Genomic DNA, 17,264 nt, shown 5'->3' with positions numbered 1-17,264 from the left:
CAATACACACATATTTTGCAAGTATACGAGCATAGCTTACATAAAGAGAAATTATTCCCGCGGGCAAAATTTCCAACATCTGGGAACCTTTAGTGTTTTGTCACTTTCTTTCGAATTAAGATAACAATTTATTTATTTATTTAGCATCACCAACATAAAATACAGCGAAACATTTCGATACATTACACTAGTGGATTACGGCTTACTGTTCTTACATTTAGAGGCAACCACAGTATGCTTTGTGTTTAAAAAATATTAAAATAGAATTAAATTATTAAACAATTAAATGGCATCAAATGAATAAAAACAATTTACATTCACCCGATGATACCCAACAATTCAAATCACACAAATTAAATTAAAAATAAAAACAAAACGTAATGGTGAGGTACGAGTACATTACCTTTTTAATTTAGACATGAACAGAGTGACTGTCAAAATGAATATCAAGTTCAGGCTTGGTTTTGACAATATCATTTATACTATACAACTTTTTTTTTATGCTACATAGAATGGCAAACTAGCTGACGGCCCACCTGATACAACGTGATAACCATCACCTATAGACATGAGCAGTACCATGAACATAACAGAGTATACTGTTTCGCTTATGATATCTACCCCCCATGCGTTGCCATTCCTGGGGACTCAGGTGTTATTCCTCTGTACTCTATAAATTCACTGCCATATCCCATCCTTCGAACCGAAACACAGCCATGCAAACACAACTGATAGAAATACTTAAAAATAATTATTTTGTAAATGTATACACATTATATGTAGAAAACACTTGTGTGGGCATCGAACCTGTAACTATCTGAATGTGAGGCAGTATGTTTAATTACTAACCACTAAGGTTGTCAAATTAGGAGAAAATTCGCGTATTAATTCAAAATTATCTTTACAGTTGGAGAGAGACAAAGCATTCGGGATATTCTCGAGACAGCAAACGTCTGAAGTAAAAAGAGGTCTAACAGGATACACTCTAGCATCGAACGATGATGTATTGAGACGAAAGGTCAAGTTGCTACTTCAACCTGGGGATACACTATTGGAAACGGAACAATGGATCAGAGTGAGTTTCATTTGTAATTACCAATTTATGTATATACTATTTTTTACATGCAAATTCATCCGTATGATCGAAATTTGTTGACTACTCAGAATAAGTAGAAATTACAGAGTATAAATGTATAAAACCCTCATCATCATCAACATCCTCATAGGAACCGTTAACTGTCCACTGATGATCATAGGCCTATCCCATAAAGGTGTTGCCAGCAGTTGCTACGCTTGGTATGCGGGTTGGCAACTGCAGTGAGGCTTTTGGCATTGTTTTAAAATAGACGCTGCTTATCTCTCGACTGTGACACGATAATGAAGAATAAATATATTCTGCCCTATATGGGCATTTAGTTTATTTTGTTGACCAATTGGATACATACTTAATTATTATATTATACAACAAAGTTACCAAATTCAACGATATTATACAATAATTAATATCGTTGATAATAAATTATAAATATCTCATATCAAAATAGTATAAAGGAACTTTTGCGGTGGACTTCATTCATCCGTTTATCTGCCTATTACAGCGTTACATCTAACTAATAATGCTGTTTATTTCAAATTTGGAAAATCTAATATTAGGCCACTGAATGAATATTTATAAATGCATGAAAAATTATCAAAATTGCACTTTTGTACCTCACTATACAATAAAATATATCTGTGCTTCCTTTTTGAAAAAGTGCACAACTTAATTCCGAAAGCAACCATCAAGGGACCATAATAAGCTAATGGACAGCTACTCCATCCGTTCGATTTGTTCTATGTAGTTTCACCCTATTTAATTTGCTGTTATATATTATTATATTAGGAGTGAAACTCTGTGAGTTCTATTTTAAACCCATATAATTGAATACAAGGTATTTTAATTAATTCAGTTAATTAATACTACAGTAATAATATTATTATATAAAATCTATGAAATACGTTACAAACAAGCTGAGTTATTATATAATTAGTTTCTTTTTTTATAATCTAGGGATACTCAAAGGAATGTATATGTACATAAGAATAAAAAATAACGCTGGCCTATTTATCTTATTCAATGTACAACATAATTAAAACGATATAGCACTCATTAATATTTTGTTTGATATTTTTATTCATAAAATAAAAATTGTAGATATATCCTATTTATATATAGAATATTTGTATTTATTAATAATAATAAATAAGAAAGATTGTATCGATGGATGAAAGAAAGTTGAAGACCACTCCTTCCTTTCCCGTGGGTGTCGTAAGAGGCGACTAAGGGTGCTTGTGATGAAGGGATCTGCAGCAGCGTTTCTCTTAAAAGGTCTCCAAAGCTTAAAACTGCGGATGCCATTCCGCCTGCCAAGTGTGACAACTACTGATTTTGCTTGGCTTATGTTCAGCAGTGGACAGTTAAAGGCTGATATGATACATATATACACACATGTATATAATATCAATTTCATCGTATTTGTTGCAGCTAGTGACATTTGGTGATACCGCTTTGCATCGACTGCGTTTCGCCACTAATTATGATTGCGGCAATAACAGGAATTGCACTTTAAGAGGTATGTAATTTATCTTTTATCAAAACAAATCGTAAAAATCTTTTTTATTTAATTAGTATGAATGAATTTATACAACTTAGAATGGCAAACACTAATAATAAAGTACCGCGTTCATGATTCACTGTTCATCCCAAAGGTTAACTGGTAAAGGATGCTACTAGCATTAAGTCCGCCTTTTTATTATATTTTCATTTGCTCAATTTTTTTTTATACAACTTAGAATGGCCATCAAGCTGACGGCTCATCTGATGGAAAGTGGTAGCCGTCGCCTATGGACATGAGTAATACTATGGACATAACAGAGTATACTGTTTCGCCCATGATATCCCCCATGCGTTGCCATTCCTGAAGACTCAGGTATTATTCCTCTGTACCCTGTAAATTCACGCCATATTCCACCCTTCAAACTGAAACACAGCCATGCAAACACAACTGCATTATGGTTGAAACACGAATGGGACAGAGGTACCCAAACAAACGACTTTTGTACAAAGTCTGGTAAAAATTATGTAAAGTATGAATTATTTACTAAATATTACAAATCAACTATCTATTGTATTTCTACATACAATAATGAAGTTTATTTAAAAAAAAGATTATCTCTGTTGTCTATCAAAATAAAATAAGTACAATTCATAACTCCTGTACTCTCAAACAATAGCTTCAACTTGTAATGAAATAATGTTCCGTCTACATTTTTCTATTGGTCAGAGATATAACTTTTTCTATTTTTATTCTGAAATAACAGTGCAAGCGTTGTTATATTTTTGCTATAAAAGAATAAAGCCATTTAATATATTATTAAAAATAATAAAAAATGTTATTTTCATTTAATATTTATTATGTTTTGATTTCTTTACTATTATATTAAAAAAAATACTTTTAAAATTCAATTTATTGTTCGCCAATTAGAAAATACAACATAATTACTTTCTTATTTAAATAAAGATCTTATATAAAGATGAAATTTTATTGAATTTTCTATATTATATAATAAATTTTGATTACTCATTAAATACATTGTTCTAATCAATGTCAAATATTTAATTAAAAATTACAGTATTATTTTATAATTAATTTTATTTGGCACTGTTTGAATTCTTTTTTATGACACGATTCATTATTGTTTGAAATTACTACGAATTTGTTGTCACAAATACATAGAATTCTACTGTTGCCAACATACATAGATATGCCAATGTATGCATTTTACATAACAAATTATATTTAAAAATGATTAAAGTAATAATACTGAAGTTGATTAATTCAGAAATACGAAAGATGTCATGGCTACCACAATATATTCTCTCTCTCTCTCTCTGAAGTTTATAGATATATTTTTGTTATTAGATAGCTGTTATCATTTTCAATCAAGTAGGCCATCAACATATTTTTTAACGGTGGTTTTCAGGGAGAACTGCATGGAGACCATTACTGACGATTCCTTTCCTCCTCATCAACATATTTGCAATACCATGTATAAAAACATTTGTACCATAAATTTAGATTACGTTCCATAAAACAAAAGAACTTCAACTGCGGTAAAATCAGTTATTTTGATTTAAAACTAAACTGCTGAACCGATTTTGATAACATTTCTATAGTATATTCTGTCCTTTCAAATAAAATATAATTTTCCAAATCGGTTTATATCTGACGGAGTTATGAGGTAATAAACATAAAACAATATAAACGAATTTAGAAACTTTTCTTATTGAAGTGGATTTAAAAGACAATACCTTACTTAATTCTTAATTAATTTTCTAAATATAACCGTGTTAATTTTACAAGAACCTGAATATTCCATAATGCCATTTTAATTTTATCACTTCAAACTTTGTCTCATAAAAAAGTTGGGTACTTTTTCTATTTAAAAATGCAAATATAAGTCGATATCCTGAATTTCTGATCTTAAAATTTAAATAGAAAAAAAAACTTTATTTATAATTTGATCACGTTCCGCAAATTAGTCTTACTTGAACAACTTTACATTAAAGGCGGCACGAAATCTAAAAATACGGTATTCTTTGCCTATTTAAGAAAGAAAATAAATTTTAGCCGAGCGATCTAGTTAATGAATTAATGAAGTCAATTAACATTTCTCGACCTTTGTCGATCAACAAAGTAATTTAAACCCTAAGACAACAATTTTATAGGACCGTAATAAAATACGAAAACAAAACTAAAAGATAAAACAGACCCGAACGATACTATACAGAATAAATTTTCAAGTCATTACAAATTTTATAAAGTGTACGAAACTTTCTAATAACTCCATGCCCGGGACGAATGGTCGTGTAAAAAGTTAATTTCTCATTCTGCGCCGGGGTAATTTTTTCAAAGAAAAAAATACTGGAGATTTCACGTTCGTAATATAAATGGTAAGGTGTTAGTAAATGCTATTCGAGTGGTCATTTTGATGAAAGGATTATAAAGGAAATTATAATATATCTCAGTAGATTTAATAGAAATTTACACACAGAGCCAAACTTTGTCTTTAATTTAAATTTATTATTGTTATGAATTATGTATTTGAATTAATTAAAATTATTTAAATAAATTAATTTAAAATTTAATGCACAGTGAAATTCTATGTACAATTGGCGGACTTAATACCGGACGGTGTTCTCTACCAAGCAACCATTGGGCAAATAGAAATAAGTAGGTGCATTATTGAATAATGTAAATGTAAAGTAATACAAATTATATTCATATAAACATACACATTATATGTTAAATAAATAAATATATACATATAATAAATACATACATAAATAAATACACGAATATTAGTATAACAAAGAATTAACTGTATTAGAAGAGTGAATAAAACAATAAATGAATATGTCAATGAAAAAGGTTAAAAGGGGTATCATTAGGGTCATACGATACTGTCTACTATTGGACATGGATCTCTTCTCATCGTTTGTAAATAGGTTCAGTATGTAATAATAATAAGTACCATAATAATCATACTAATTACCTGATCCTCAAGATGGATACATTATATTATAATCAAGCAACGTACATCTGTGGTCATAGCTAGAAAATCCAATTCCGAAACAATTTAGATAAGTTCGTTTACTAAATTGGCCCGACTGAGAAATGAACCCAGGATCTCATTACAGAAATCGATGTGCCTGTCTATTGCAGTGGCATGATGGTCGTCAGATATATAGTTTTATGTCTAGATTTTCTTCTCCTGCACTGTTTTTTTTTTCTATGGGTGAAAATGGTATGGTAACCCCGCCTGCGCTAACGGTATACGCTTGCGGAGCACCAGTGAAGGGTGATAGATGACAATGAAAATAGGCCAGTTAGCCCATCATGATGAATTCATTAGGAATTAACCATGATAGTTTCCAGGGAGAACCGCGAGGAGGTCGACCTGGTTGGGTATATTGCTAGCAATGAGATTCTCAGTCTCCATTACTAACAATCCCTTTCCCCCCTCTCCTGCACTGTTGTACCATGCTATTTTAGTTGCCTTTTATATCATCTTAGAGGTGAAAAGTGTTGATGATAAGTATAATTCCATCACCAAAGTGATGTGATAATAATATTCAATTCTTTGGGGCTATAGAAGATGGTTACCATTTATCATCAGGTGGAATCTTAGCTTATTTATTAAGTCCTATAAGGAAAAGTGAGTGTGACATAGTGAGAGTTATTTATTACTAAGAATGCAATGATGTTGGCATCACTGAAGTGTGTCAATCATTTATTTTACCAGAATGATGCAAAGAAATTATTTATAATGTAGTTAAAAATAAGGAAAATATATTGACCCACGAGAGTAGTAACAATTTACAGTATTTATTAGAGGTGGAGATACTAACTGTGGATAGAAAAATCAACAAAAAAATTCAAAATGGATCTCTTAATATAAGTGGGATATCATATAAAATAAAAAAATATTACTCGTACATATTCTACATAATCACCATATCAACCATTAACTGTCCACAGCAGAATATTTGCCTTCCCATAAGCAGAGTTTTGCCCTACTTGGCAGGCGGGTTGTCAAACGCAGTTAGGCTTTGGTGGTGTTTTAGAAGGGACGCTGCTACACTTCCTTTGATCAATAAGTTCACTACTACGTAGTGTAATAGTATGTAAATGTCGTAGTAAAGTATCTGGTTGTAATAGTTACGATGTAACTAATACAACAAGATCCAAATATCAGCACACTCAAAATAAACAAATAATACTGGTCGGAACTTGTTAATTATATATATATAAAGCAATAAAATTGTAAAATCCGATACCAAGAGGACTAAGGGTATTTTGCGAGCGGTGCAAACGGGAGTGCTGGAGAAACCACTGAAGTTTGCAACTTTTAATATAAATGGTAAAGTATTGGTAACTGTCGTTTAGGTTAACTTTCCAATAGATGAGTGTAGCAGATGTTGCCATGTTAGTTGAAATAGCTTTTAGATATTATAATGACTTACATGGAATTTAAAATTACTTCTATTCTACTCGTACTTGAACTTCTTTTAAACATGTACAGACTTTTATTTAAAAAAAATTGTTAGATTATCAAATGAGGTCTTGAGTATTTAAAAATACTGCAATTAATACTTATTGACATATAAGATTTATATCAAATTTATTTATATCAAAATATATTACAGATATAATAATAATGTGTCTCAGATAATGGATTATCTAGAGTTTCAGAACGTGGGGAATATTGAATATTGTTATGTATCGTCATTATATCAGCCGTTAATTGTCCACTATTGAACATAGTCCTCCCCTTTGAAGGGTTTGCCAGTAGTTACCACGCTTGGCATTGTTATGTACACTTTAATGGACTTCGAAAAATCTTCAAAACTTTGTAACTTTTTTTTGTAAAAACAATGACTATATTACAACGATTAATTAATCAATTAATTTAATGTTCCTTCTTTTCTACAAAGATTGTTTCCTTTAATATTTTTACGATTGACATTCATCAGAAGTTTGGACTTCTAAACAATGCATTCACGGAATTCAATTTGATTCTCAGAATTTCATTACTATTCACACGGTCGACCTATGAACGTCGCGGTGAACTCCCGGCATCCAGTTCATTACCATTTTAATGGCTGATTTGATGTAAATATAAGCATTACCCTATAAATATTCGACGATAGGTATTCGGTATTACGGTATATATATTACATAAGCTATAAATTTACTACTATTTATGTTTTACTGGCTGCTTTGTCTAGATTATATTAATATATTTTATTTCGTATTTTAATAGAATAGGAAGTTTCGTCGGTATCAATTCCTTGAGCACATGTCAGTGCGTTGGCCATAAAAAAATTTTCAACCTCTAAAATTGCTGCGGTATCGAAATTACGTGACACTTCTCCTAAGATCATTAAAAGTATTAAGATTCAAGGAGTAAATATTTCTAACGACATTCAGCTCCGGAGTAATTTGCACAGATTAGAAATTTTCAAGAAAACTAAATCTATTTTAACTATTTGTGATTTCTTTACACACTACAATCACACTTTACAATCTTTTAAATTAAGAATTTAATTCAAAGGAAGAAGACATCACTTCTATAGCTATAATTCAGCTTGTTAGACGTTTGGCATTTTTATAAATAACCACATTAGGATCGTGTGCTATTATAGACGCCCGTCCATCTAATGGGTGAGGATCTAAAAAAGGATCAGGTTTAGGTACTCGTAATCGCTGAACTTCTTAGATTTATCTGATTTCGTTAAAAATCGACATTAAAAGTTCTCAATATTAATACCAAAGCGTAAGAACAAGAGTTAACAAAAAAAAAAAAAAACTATTTAGATTTTATTAATACTAATTTAATAATTTCGTTTCATTGATTCGAATAACTACAATGAAAAGTAACTTAATACTATCGTTGCATTTATTTCAAACTATTTTAGCTTATTATATTATTGGAAATGGCAATGCTACTCCTACAAGAACCATTATCATGTCCTTGTCCTATTTACAGTTACTCGTATATCACGTCTGCATAAATGCATTAGTTATAGTATCTTTATTATGAATAGAATAACCATCGTGTTTGCCTTTTGTATCAGATACAGTTACTATGCGAATTCGTGTGCATTGTTGTTTTAGAGCAGAAACAGATAAGACAATGAACTGACTCGTGAAATTCCAAACCACAATTTCAAACATATTAATAGTAAAACAATTGTTATCTAGACGACTAGATATATTAACAGAAATAGACTTAAGAAATAACACTGCATTTATTTATACTTATATCAACTATATTTATTGTCAACAGAATTACAAAGCAGCCTGGCAAGACAGCAGGACGAAGAAAAACTTATGTCTATGAAGAAGTCTTGGGAACAAAATTTACCTAATATGAATGAATATTTGGAACAAATTTTGCCACTACTAAGAAATGCTTCTAAGGAAAACAGTAAGTGTATTTATTTTACATTGATTGAGTAATTAACATCAGGTATACAGTTATCCCTCATTTCACTGATGTAACATTTCGATTCGAGTGCTTAGCTTTCATTAGAGTAATTAATAATAATGTTGTATTAGTTTTACCTAATTGATATCCGATTCGAATATTAATTAATTTGCACAATCTAGATAAGAGTAGTATAGCATAGACTCGAATTTGTCCTCGAAAATTATTGCTTACCACACTACAAATTAACTACTATTAATTTACTACAAATTAACAATACAACTAAGAGTGTTATATAGAATTGTTATATCCATATAGGTGAAATTCTATGCAAAAACTCTAAAATCAATAGTTATTCAAAACTTTTGCGGATATTAGACAATAAATATTTTTAAGGCATTATAAACATTCAGTTTTTATGTTATAGTTTTTTAATATTCTTTTATATGATGGCAGTTTTGAAATAATAACCAAAATGAGGGCACAATCTATAGCATTCAGATTTGAGAAAATTAGTAAAGACTTCGTTTTTAAATTTGCCGCTTATAAAGAAAAACATATCTGGAATAAAATATGTGTAACCAAATCTGAAGGATAAATAACTACTATAATCACTGGTTATAATAATGATAATGATAAGAATAAAACAAAAGATAAATCGGATATAACAGATTTTTTATATAATTTTTATTCAATCAATCAATAAACCACACACTTTTCCAATCGCCTTTATTCAGTATAATACTATCAATATTAAATAATTTGTGTTTACATTTACTTATATTTCATATTCTGTAAATTTCAAAATTTAAGATCTTACTAAACTTCATCAATAGCAATAAGTTTTAAGGAAAGGAAAATAAAATATTCGTCAAAGAATCTTAATCGAAAGGGTTTGTAATTATCTCGCAAAATAAGGCATTATAAATGTAAACTCTAACCCTTTTAGCTAATGAACTTTTAACGACGTTTTCATGGTAAAAATACGATGGTTTATTATTCACTTTATTTACATTGTTTATTTTATAACCAAGTATTTTACTGTAAATAAATAATACTCAACTTCTTGTCTATTAATCTATTCTGATAATAAATAAAGGTAAAAATAGTTTTTTTTGTATTTTAAGGAGTAATTTGTAAAAGTATTAAAATAAAAAATCACTAATAACCTACACTAAACAATTTTGTAATTTACTGTTTTAAATATTATTATTTATTTCTAGGGATCAAGAAATAACCGAATTCTAACAAGTATTTTCGTTTAAAGATAATATATAAGCATACATTATCTTTATCATCATCTCAGCTATTATCTGAGTTGTCCGTACGGGGTCACCACTAAAGAATCTTTCTTCCCCATCGGTTGATTATTGATTCTTCGAACTATGTGACCAGCCCGTTGCCACTTCAGCAATTAACTTCAGATTATGTCGGTTATTTTGGTACTTTTGCGGATGTCCTCGATTCGGATTCTATCACGCAAAGAAACCCCGAGCATAGCCCTGTCCATATAAGCTTACGATCTATCTAATATAAGATATTTAGAAGCCTGCAATACTAGGCAAACTTTAGTCCCGAAAAATCTCACACCCTTTTTTAAAGATACATTTTCACACTATACTAACGTTTTTATTTCTGGACTGTTTTTTGCATTACATTATTATTATTATTTTTTTGTTTGCATTGAATTACATTATTTTATTTTTATTTTAATATTGTTACAATCCTTTTATACCACAAATCTTGTAAAGTTGATCTCCGAAATGATACCCGTATTTCCATTTTTCCATAGATTACGATACTGTTGAAGAATATTGGGATTTCCTTGTTGAATACGAAGGAGCTATACTGAAGGCCAGGGAGTTATGGGATAACATAAAACCTCTCTACATAAAACTACATAAGTACGTTTCACTCAGATTGAAAGGGGCAGATGCCGTTGGAAAACCTTTACCTGTCCATTTATTGAGTAAGTACTTTGTACAAAATTTTTTACTTAAATTTTAGATATACAGTTTTGAAACTTGTATTCACTGTTATATTACTGTTTTCCATTTAACAAATATATGCATGATAATAATTATTGTTAAAAGAATATGTTTTATACTAAAATAATTATATACAGTTACTTTTTTAATTTCTTTTATGTCTCTTAGAATGACAAACAAGCAACGGCCTACCTAATGGAAAGTGGTAATCGTTGCCTATAGACATGAAGAAGTACCATGGACTTAACAGCGTATACTGTATCGCCCATGGTAACCTTCATGCGTTACCATACTAAGGTCCAACATGTTATACCTCTATATCCTGTAATTTCACTGCCATATCCTATCTTCAAACCGAAACAGTTGTGCAAACACAACTACTTAACGACAGAAACACAAATGAGACAGAGGTAACTAAGCAGATGATTTTGTGTAATGTCGTCTGCTTGGTTATTATGGTATAATTAATGAAAATCTTATTATTCAAGTTTACATTAAAATATTCACGAACATCTTTCTGTTAATAAAAGTTATAAAAACCAACAGCAAAATATCTCAAGTTTATAATCGTTTTCATAATTTACTTTATACAAAATAACTTTTAAAAACTTTCGACAACATAATACATAATATACGAGCCGCATTCACTGGTGTTAAACCACACAAGTAACAGTAAGGCGATTTGCCAAAGACGTAAAATATTTGGAGCGCTATACCATTGGGAATACTAAACTTCCTTGGTAGGTTGTTCCAGAACTTACTACAATAAGAAATCTAATTTTCTCGCAGAAAAAGCATTTGTAGAAAAATTACAAGTGAAGCAGTGGACTTTTCTCGGTATATCTCTGAATAAATGGCTTTGATATTTCTTTGCAGAATCTTTAAACGGAGACGACTGGTCAAATATTATAGAAAGTTTATTACCCCAACATCCTGCTGTATATCAGAAAGTTCATGCAAATCTTCAACTCAAGGTAATTATATTATAGACGATTAATAATACACATTATACTATACAAAATCATGCGTCCTTTACAAATATAATTATGCATTGCTATATTGTGTATCAAAAAGTGAAACTATTTATCAAGGTTATTAAAGGTTTATTAGCTATTACATAAACGTTGTCGAGCCTAAACCCTTCGCTCTCAGAATATCCTCCTATTACATATTCTGAGTGTGACAGTAAGGCTTTATAAAATTGATATTATGTTACATTATATAGCATATACAGATTGGCCGTAGACTTGTTCTAGATCTAGTTTCTAGCAAGATAGTTTCTATTTATGTAAAGTGAGTCACTGTACTTACGAATGAAAGTATAATCTCGAATTATAATGATGTTTGAATATATGGATTATTCATAACTTCATATAGAAGAGCCGCATAGCATTCTATGCTCTTTACATAAATAGAAACTATCTTGCTAGAAACTAGATCTAGAACAAGTCTACGGCCAATCTGTATATGATATCTCGAATACTGGAGTAGTTATTTGTAAATAGAACTCGTTAAAAGTTCCTTGGTTGTATATTCTATACAGATCTTAAATAAGCCTCTAAAGAAAAGAAAACGACCGTAAAAGTGACCTATATAAAACTGTAAGCGATTGAAACTCAATAGGCTTAGAATCCCATGAGAATCATATGGCTAGCTTTTGTTTACTGTTTGAATTGTCAATAAATTTTTGATATGTGTCTTGTTAAATTTTTACCATTTTGTTCTTCTTTTTAATAAATGAACAATACTCTATACTTTTAAAATGATGTAATAGAAAATTAGATAATGTGTAGGTATTCTTTCTGAGGAAGTTTTTTTTGGCAACCTGGCTGGTAATCTGGCTATTTAAGATACCGCTTTTAGACAGCAAGGGGTTTGATCCCAGGAAAATACAATTATTTTTGTTTTATAATAACTATTTGAATATCTACATATAATTAATATGTATATATTTACAAACAAAAAATGAATTCAAATATTTCATTTTGCTTTTTAATATCCATGGTACAAGCTCTGTTTAATTTGAGATTAGATGGAGCTTTTTAATTTGTCCAGTGTTTTTCTTTCTTTAATTCTAATTTCTTTTTTTATTATATTAAAATATCTTTTTGCAGGATCTCGGAGGTATAAATGCATTTAAAACAGCAGTTAATCTGATTCAAGAATTAGGATTAGGTGAACTAGAAGCAGATTTATGGACAGATTCAATATTTAATAGCACTTGTCCTCCAATTTTGCTGGATTGGTGTAAACCTAATAAAGTCCGTGTCGTCTCATGTAAAGATGTTAGTTTCGTTAACTACGTCGAGGCTCATGAAGCTGCTATGAAAATTAAATACAAAGAGATCGCTGCACTGCATAGCAATAATACTTATATACTTAGAGAAGCTCCTCGTTATTCTGGTAAGTATTAAATCTATCAGTGCTATATTTTATAAGAGAAATGCAAAACTATCATTTATCTAAATTATCTCGTTATTACAACCAGGTTATACTGGCCGTAGTTACGAGTAGTCTAAGTTTGAGTCTCGTCTCGTCTCTTATTAAACATAAAACATACAACGTAAAAGTCTAAAAGTCGATTTATGTGTTTTTTGATTTAAAATTGTTAGAATGGACAATAAAATATTAAAATATTTATTATATATATATATAGGTATATATGTTGTTATTGTGAAATAAAATGAAATATACAATAATAATTAAATAATATTTATAGCAAATTAATTTCTGCTCATATATCGCTGTATTGACAACACTTCTGGTTGTAGGCCATTAGACTGCGAAACTATATTTAAGTTAATATATATCTTTTTTACTATAGTTTATACTTATATATATTTCATTTCAGCAACATTCGAGGCTATTCCTGGTTTCTTTTCACTCCTAGCACTAAATCCACATGCTTTGAGTAGAACTGGTCTGTTTCCATTAGACATATTTAGCTACAATGCAAACCACCATCGTCTCGTTCTGCAACTTATAACAGCTTTGAGAGATTTACCAAAGTAAGTTTTATTTAGTGATAGAATCAAAATATAATTCTAATTTCAATTTAAATTGATATTATGTAATTATTATCTAAAAAATATGTATCCTTAAATTTATTTACTTTCAGATTAAATTTTTATTTAGCTGCTGATGAGTGGAGGTTGAAAGTGTTGATGGGATCGATCCCGTACTCTAAAATAGCTAGTAGTTGGAGAGAGTTTCGCAAAGACTTTTCACTTTTAGAAACATCCGACGTCGATCTGCTTGGAGATCCTTATATTTTATTCAACAAACCATTTATAGGGTAAGCTTTAAATATTTATAATTTATTGAAAAACTCAGACGCACATAAAATAACAATTTAATTAATAATTATTTCACAATTTACAGAAAATTCATGGGCTTAATTCTAAAGTACCAAATCTACCACTCGTTTGCTGAAGAACTGATATCTGATGAATCTGATTTAGTGCAATATGTCAGCGAAAATAATGAACGAATCAGGTAAAAATATATCTTTTTTTTTATTTAAAAATAAACTGTAAAAATTTATATGAAAATAAAAATATATATTGTCTACAGTGACACCATGATGCAAGGCTTTGGAAGAGTCTGGCCGGAAATGGTTAATGATTTATTAGCAACACGAGAGAATGGATTGGAATACACTGGACTTACAGATTACTACCGGCTGTTAGATGATTACTTAGATAAACAGTTGGATCCACCTAAAGATGCTAGTGATGATTATGTTGAACCCATAACGGAACCCATACCTGAAGAGAATGAAATTATTGAATTTAGTGAAGTAAACACTGAACCTACTGTCAAAAAAGGTGGCACACATGAAGATTTATTAAGTAATGTCATAGATACAGGTTTCAATGATCTACTTTCAAAACTTGACGCGGAAACGTCTACAGTGGGCGTATTAGAAATCAAGAATCCAGTACATTCTGGGGACCAAAGTAAAGATACAAAAGAGGCATCCTATAATACTTATTGGTGGATAGGTATCGCGGTCGCGTTAGCTATAATAATAATACTAATAGCAATAATTGCGAGGAAACGTCACAATCACAGAAAGCAATTGGAACGACAGAGAAGAGAAAACTCGCATGCCTGATTTGAAGAATATCGGTTCTAGAAAAGGAACCGATGTGATTTAGGACTAAGACTAAACTCTAGTGAAATCATGCCAATGCTATATTTTTCAGAAAGTGAGTGAAGTCTAGATATCGTTTTAGTGTTGTTCATCTATATTTCTTTACAAACTGCTATTAGTTTAAAAATTGTGTTCTATTTTGCATGTTATAATTTATTCGTATACTGAGGTGCTCTAACTCATTCACTATCATTGCAATTATGTTGTTAATAGTATTTGTACAGTTTCATCTTACCTTCCATTAAGGATATAAAATTGTGCTAGATAAATAAAGTTTCAGTAAATATTTTTGTACATATCACAATTTGCAAGATAGTATTATAAAGATTGTTACCAACAGTGTCTATAGTAATTGTACAATATGTACATTATAGTTAGGTGTAATTTCGCTGTGCCTTAAGCGTCTCAATTTCTAATAAGTAAGATGCATAAATGTGTTATTAGAAATGAACTTTGTAAAAAATAATTATATAATGTAATTTTATAAAATCTCTATTTACTCCGCTCTGCGTCTCTTAATTTAAGTTTTGTTCAATTTAAATAAAAACATATATTTCATATTTTAAATTTAAAACCTATGAGTTTTCAATTTTATTGCGATAACCAAATATAGAGTATTTTTGTTTGATGTCTTTGTAATTTTAATTATAAAATGTTATATTGAAATTTATCATTAAGTTTTACAGTTAATGAAGCATGAATTAGTAAAAATTTGTGTCAGATACGAAAGAGAAATAATAAATGTTTTAAACATTAATGTATATTTATTTATAAGCCCCATAATTTAATCCCATCTGCAGTACGACAATGTAGTATAACGAGATAAGATGAGTAATAAGGTAATTAGTTATCAGTAGTATTAAATTAATTATGAAACAAGTATTTACGATATGTGGAGATATCGTTATATTACCCAAAACCTCAACCTAATAGAAGTAGGGCAAAACTTCTAAATCAAATTAGCATGAGATAACTGAATGAGCGCACCAATTTGTTTATTAGCGGGGACGTCAGGAATTCTGCGAACAACAATCTGTTAAAGGTCCCACCCCATCTGTTTGGTAACAAAATGACACATTAGTCCCGTGAGACTTCAGTAGTGAAGCGTGGTTACGTTATTTGTCTTCACCCTTAATTTTCTTAGTGAGCCAAGTGCCAGAATTCACCGCACCATGGTCTATTTATTAAAGTTAGTTACGATCCCCTATTATTTTTATTGATTACTAGCTGTCCGACCCGGCTTTGCACGGGTAGACAGAATTTTCGAAAATAATATACAGCCTATGTTACTCGCTGATAGTATAGGTAGTAGTATTTTTTTTATATTTAATTAAGTAGTTATTGACTTTATCCATTATAAACAAACACAAAACATATTTTTTTTCCTCTTCATAATTGTAACTAGAGAATAATAAAACATACCACTTGAAACTTTATTGTTGAAGTAACAGAAAATAGGTGTCAAAATATATACTGAAAAGAGTATGAAAAAGAAAAAAAAAAAGAATATAAAAGAAAGTCGAGATCTCTACGAAACTGACAATAATGTAACATTAATTTTCCTATTAAAGCTAATATAAGATACTATATAATTTCTATTATGTGTCCGTGTGAAGTCAGTGCGTATGGATAGTATTTAATAAAAAGAAAATATGCACACGATTGTGATAGCTACTGGAGTAGTCATTTGTCGTTTGTAGCTGTCATGGTGAACGTTATATTAGACACAGCCACATTTCGGCGTACTAGTTTATATATTGATACAAATTCAAACTTTTATCTCTCTTTCTCTCTCTCTCTCTCATTAGATATTTCATTCATTAGTTGAAAATAAATAACGAATTTTTCAAAAACAGAGTCAAATACAATATTTTGTTTTATTGTATTTAAACGATCTAATCGCTGATAAAGAAATTTATGTAATTATAGGCTAAGGGCCTATAATAAATTTATATATTGACGTCAAATATATTATATGTGCAATATAAATATTATTTATATATAATCTGTAAAATCTTTATTATATACCGTCACATATTTATTTATTAATTAGTACAAATATGTGTACATGGCGGACTTAATGCTAA

At 29.9% G+C, this 17,264-nt stretch overlaps 1 protein-coding gene across 2 annotated transcripts in view; it reads left to right on the top strand.

The window, feature by feature from the left end:
- The window catches only part of LOC113518905 (angiotensin-converting enzyme-like), a 244,579-nt gene extending 228,645 nt beyond the window's left edge, over positions 1–15,934 (top strand). For both annotated transcript variants that reach the window (XM_052898565.1, XM_052898564.1), the window contains 10 exons: positions 908–1,075; positions 2,525–2,612; positions 8,893–9,033; positions 10,826–11,002; positions 11,898–11,995; positions 13,136–13,424; positions 13,873–14,029; positions 14,140–14,316; positions 14,403–14,516; positions 14,595–15,934. In XM_052898565.1, the coding sequence (XP_052754525.1) occupies positions 908–1,075; positions 2,525–2,612; positions 8,893–9,033; positions 10,826–11,002; positions 11,898–11,995; positions 13,136–13,424; positions 13,873–14,029; positions 14,140–14,316; positions 14,403–14,516; positions 14,595–15,138 (1,953 nt within the window). In that variant the 3' untranslated portion in view covers positions 15,139–15,934. The remainder of the gene's footprint in view (positions 1–907; positions 1,076–2,524; positions 2,613–8,892; positions 9,034–10,825; positions 11,003–11,897; positions 11,996–13,135; positions 13,425–13,872; positions 14,030–14,139; positions 14,317–14,402; positions 14,517–14,594) is intronic.
- Positions 15,935–17,264: the final 1,330 nt, after the last annotated feature.

Source organism: Galleria mellonella, unplaced genomic scaffold, assembly GCF_026898425.1.
Source record: "Galleria mellonella isolate WM207_F2 unplaced genomic scaffold, CSIRO_AGI_GalMel_v1 utg44, whole genome shotgun sequence".
Taxonomy (NCBI): domain Eukaryota; kingdom Metazoa; phylum Arthropoda; class Insecta; order Lepidoptera; family Pyralidae; genus Galleria; species Galleria mellonella.
The sequence above is the reverse complement of the archived record's forward strand: the minus strand, read 5'-3'. Positions and strand labels throughout refer to the sequence as shown.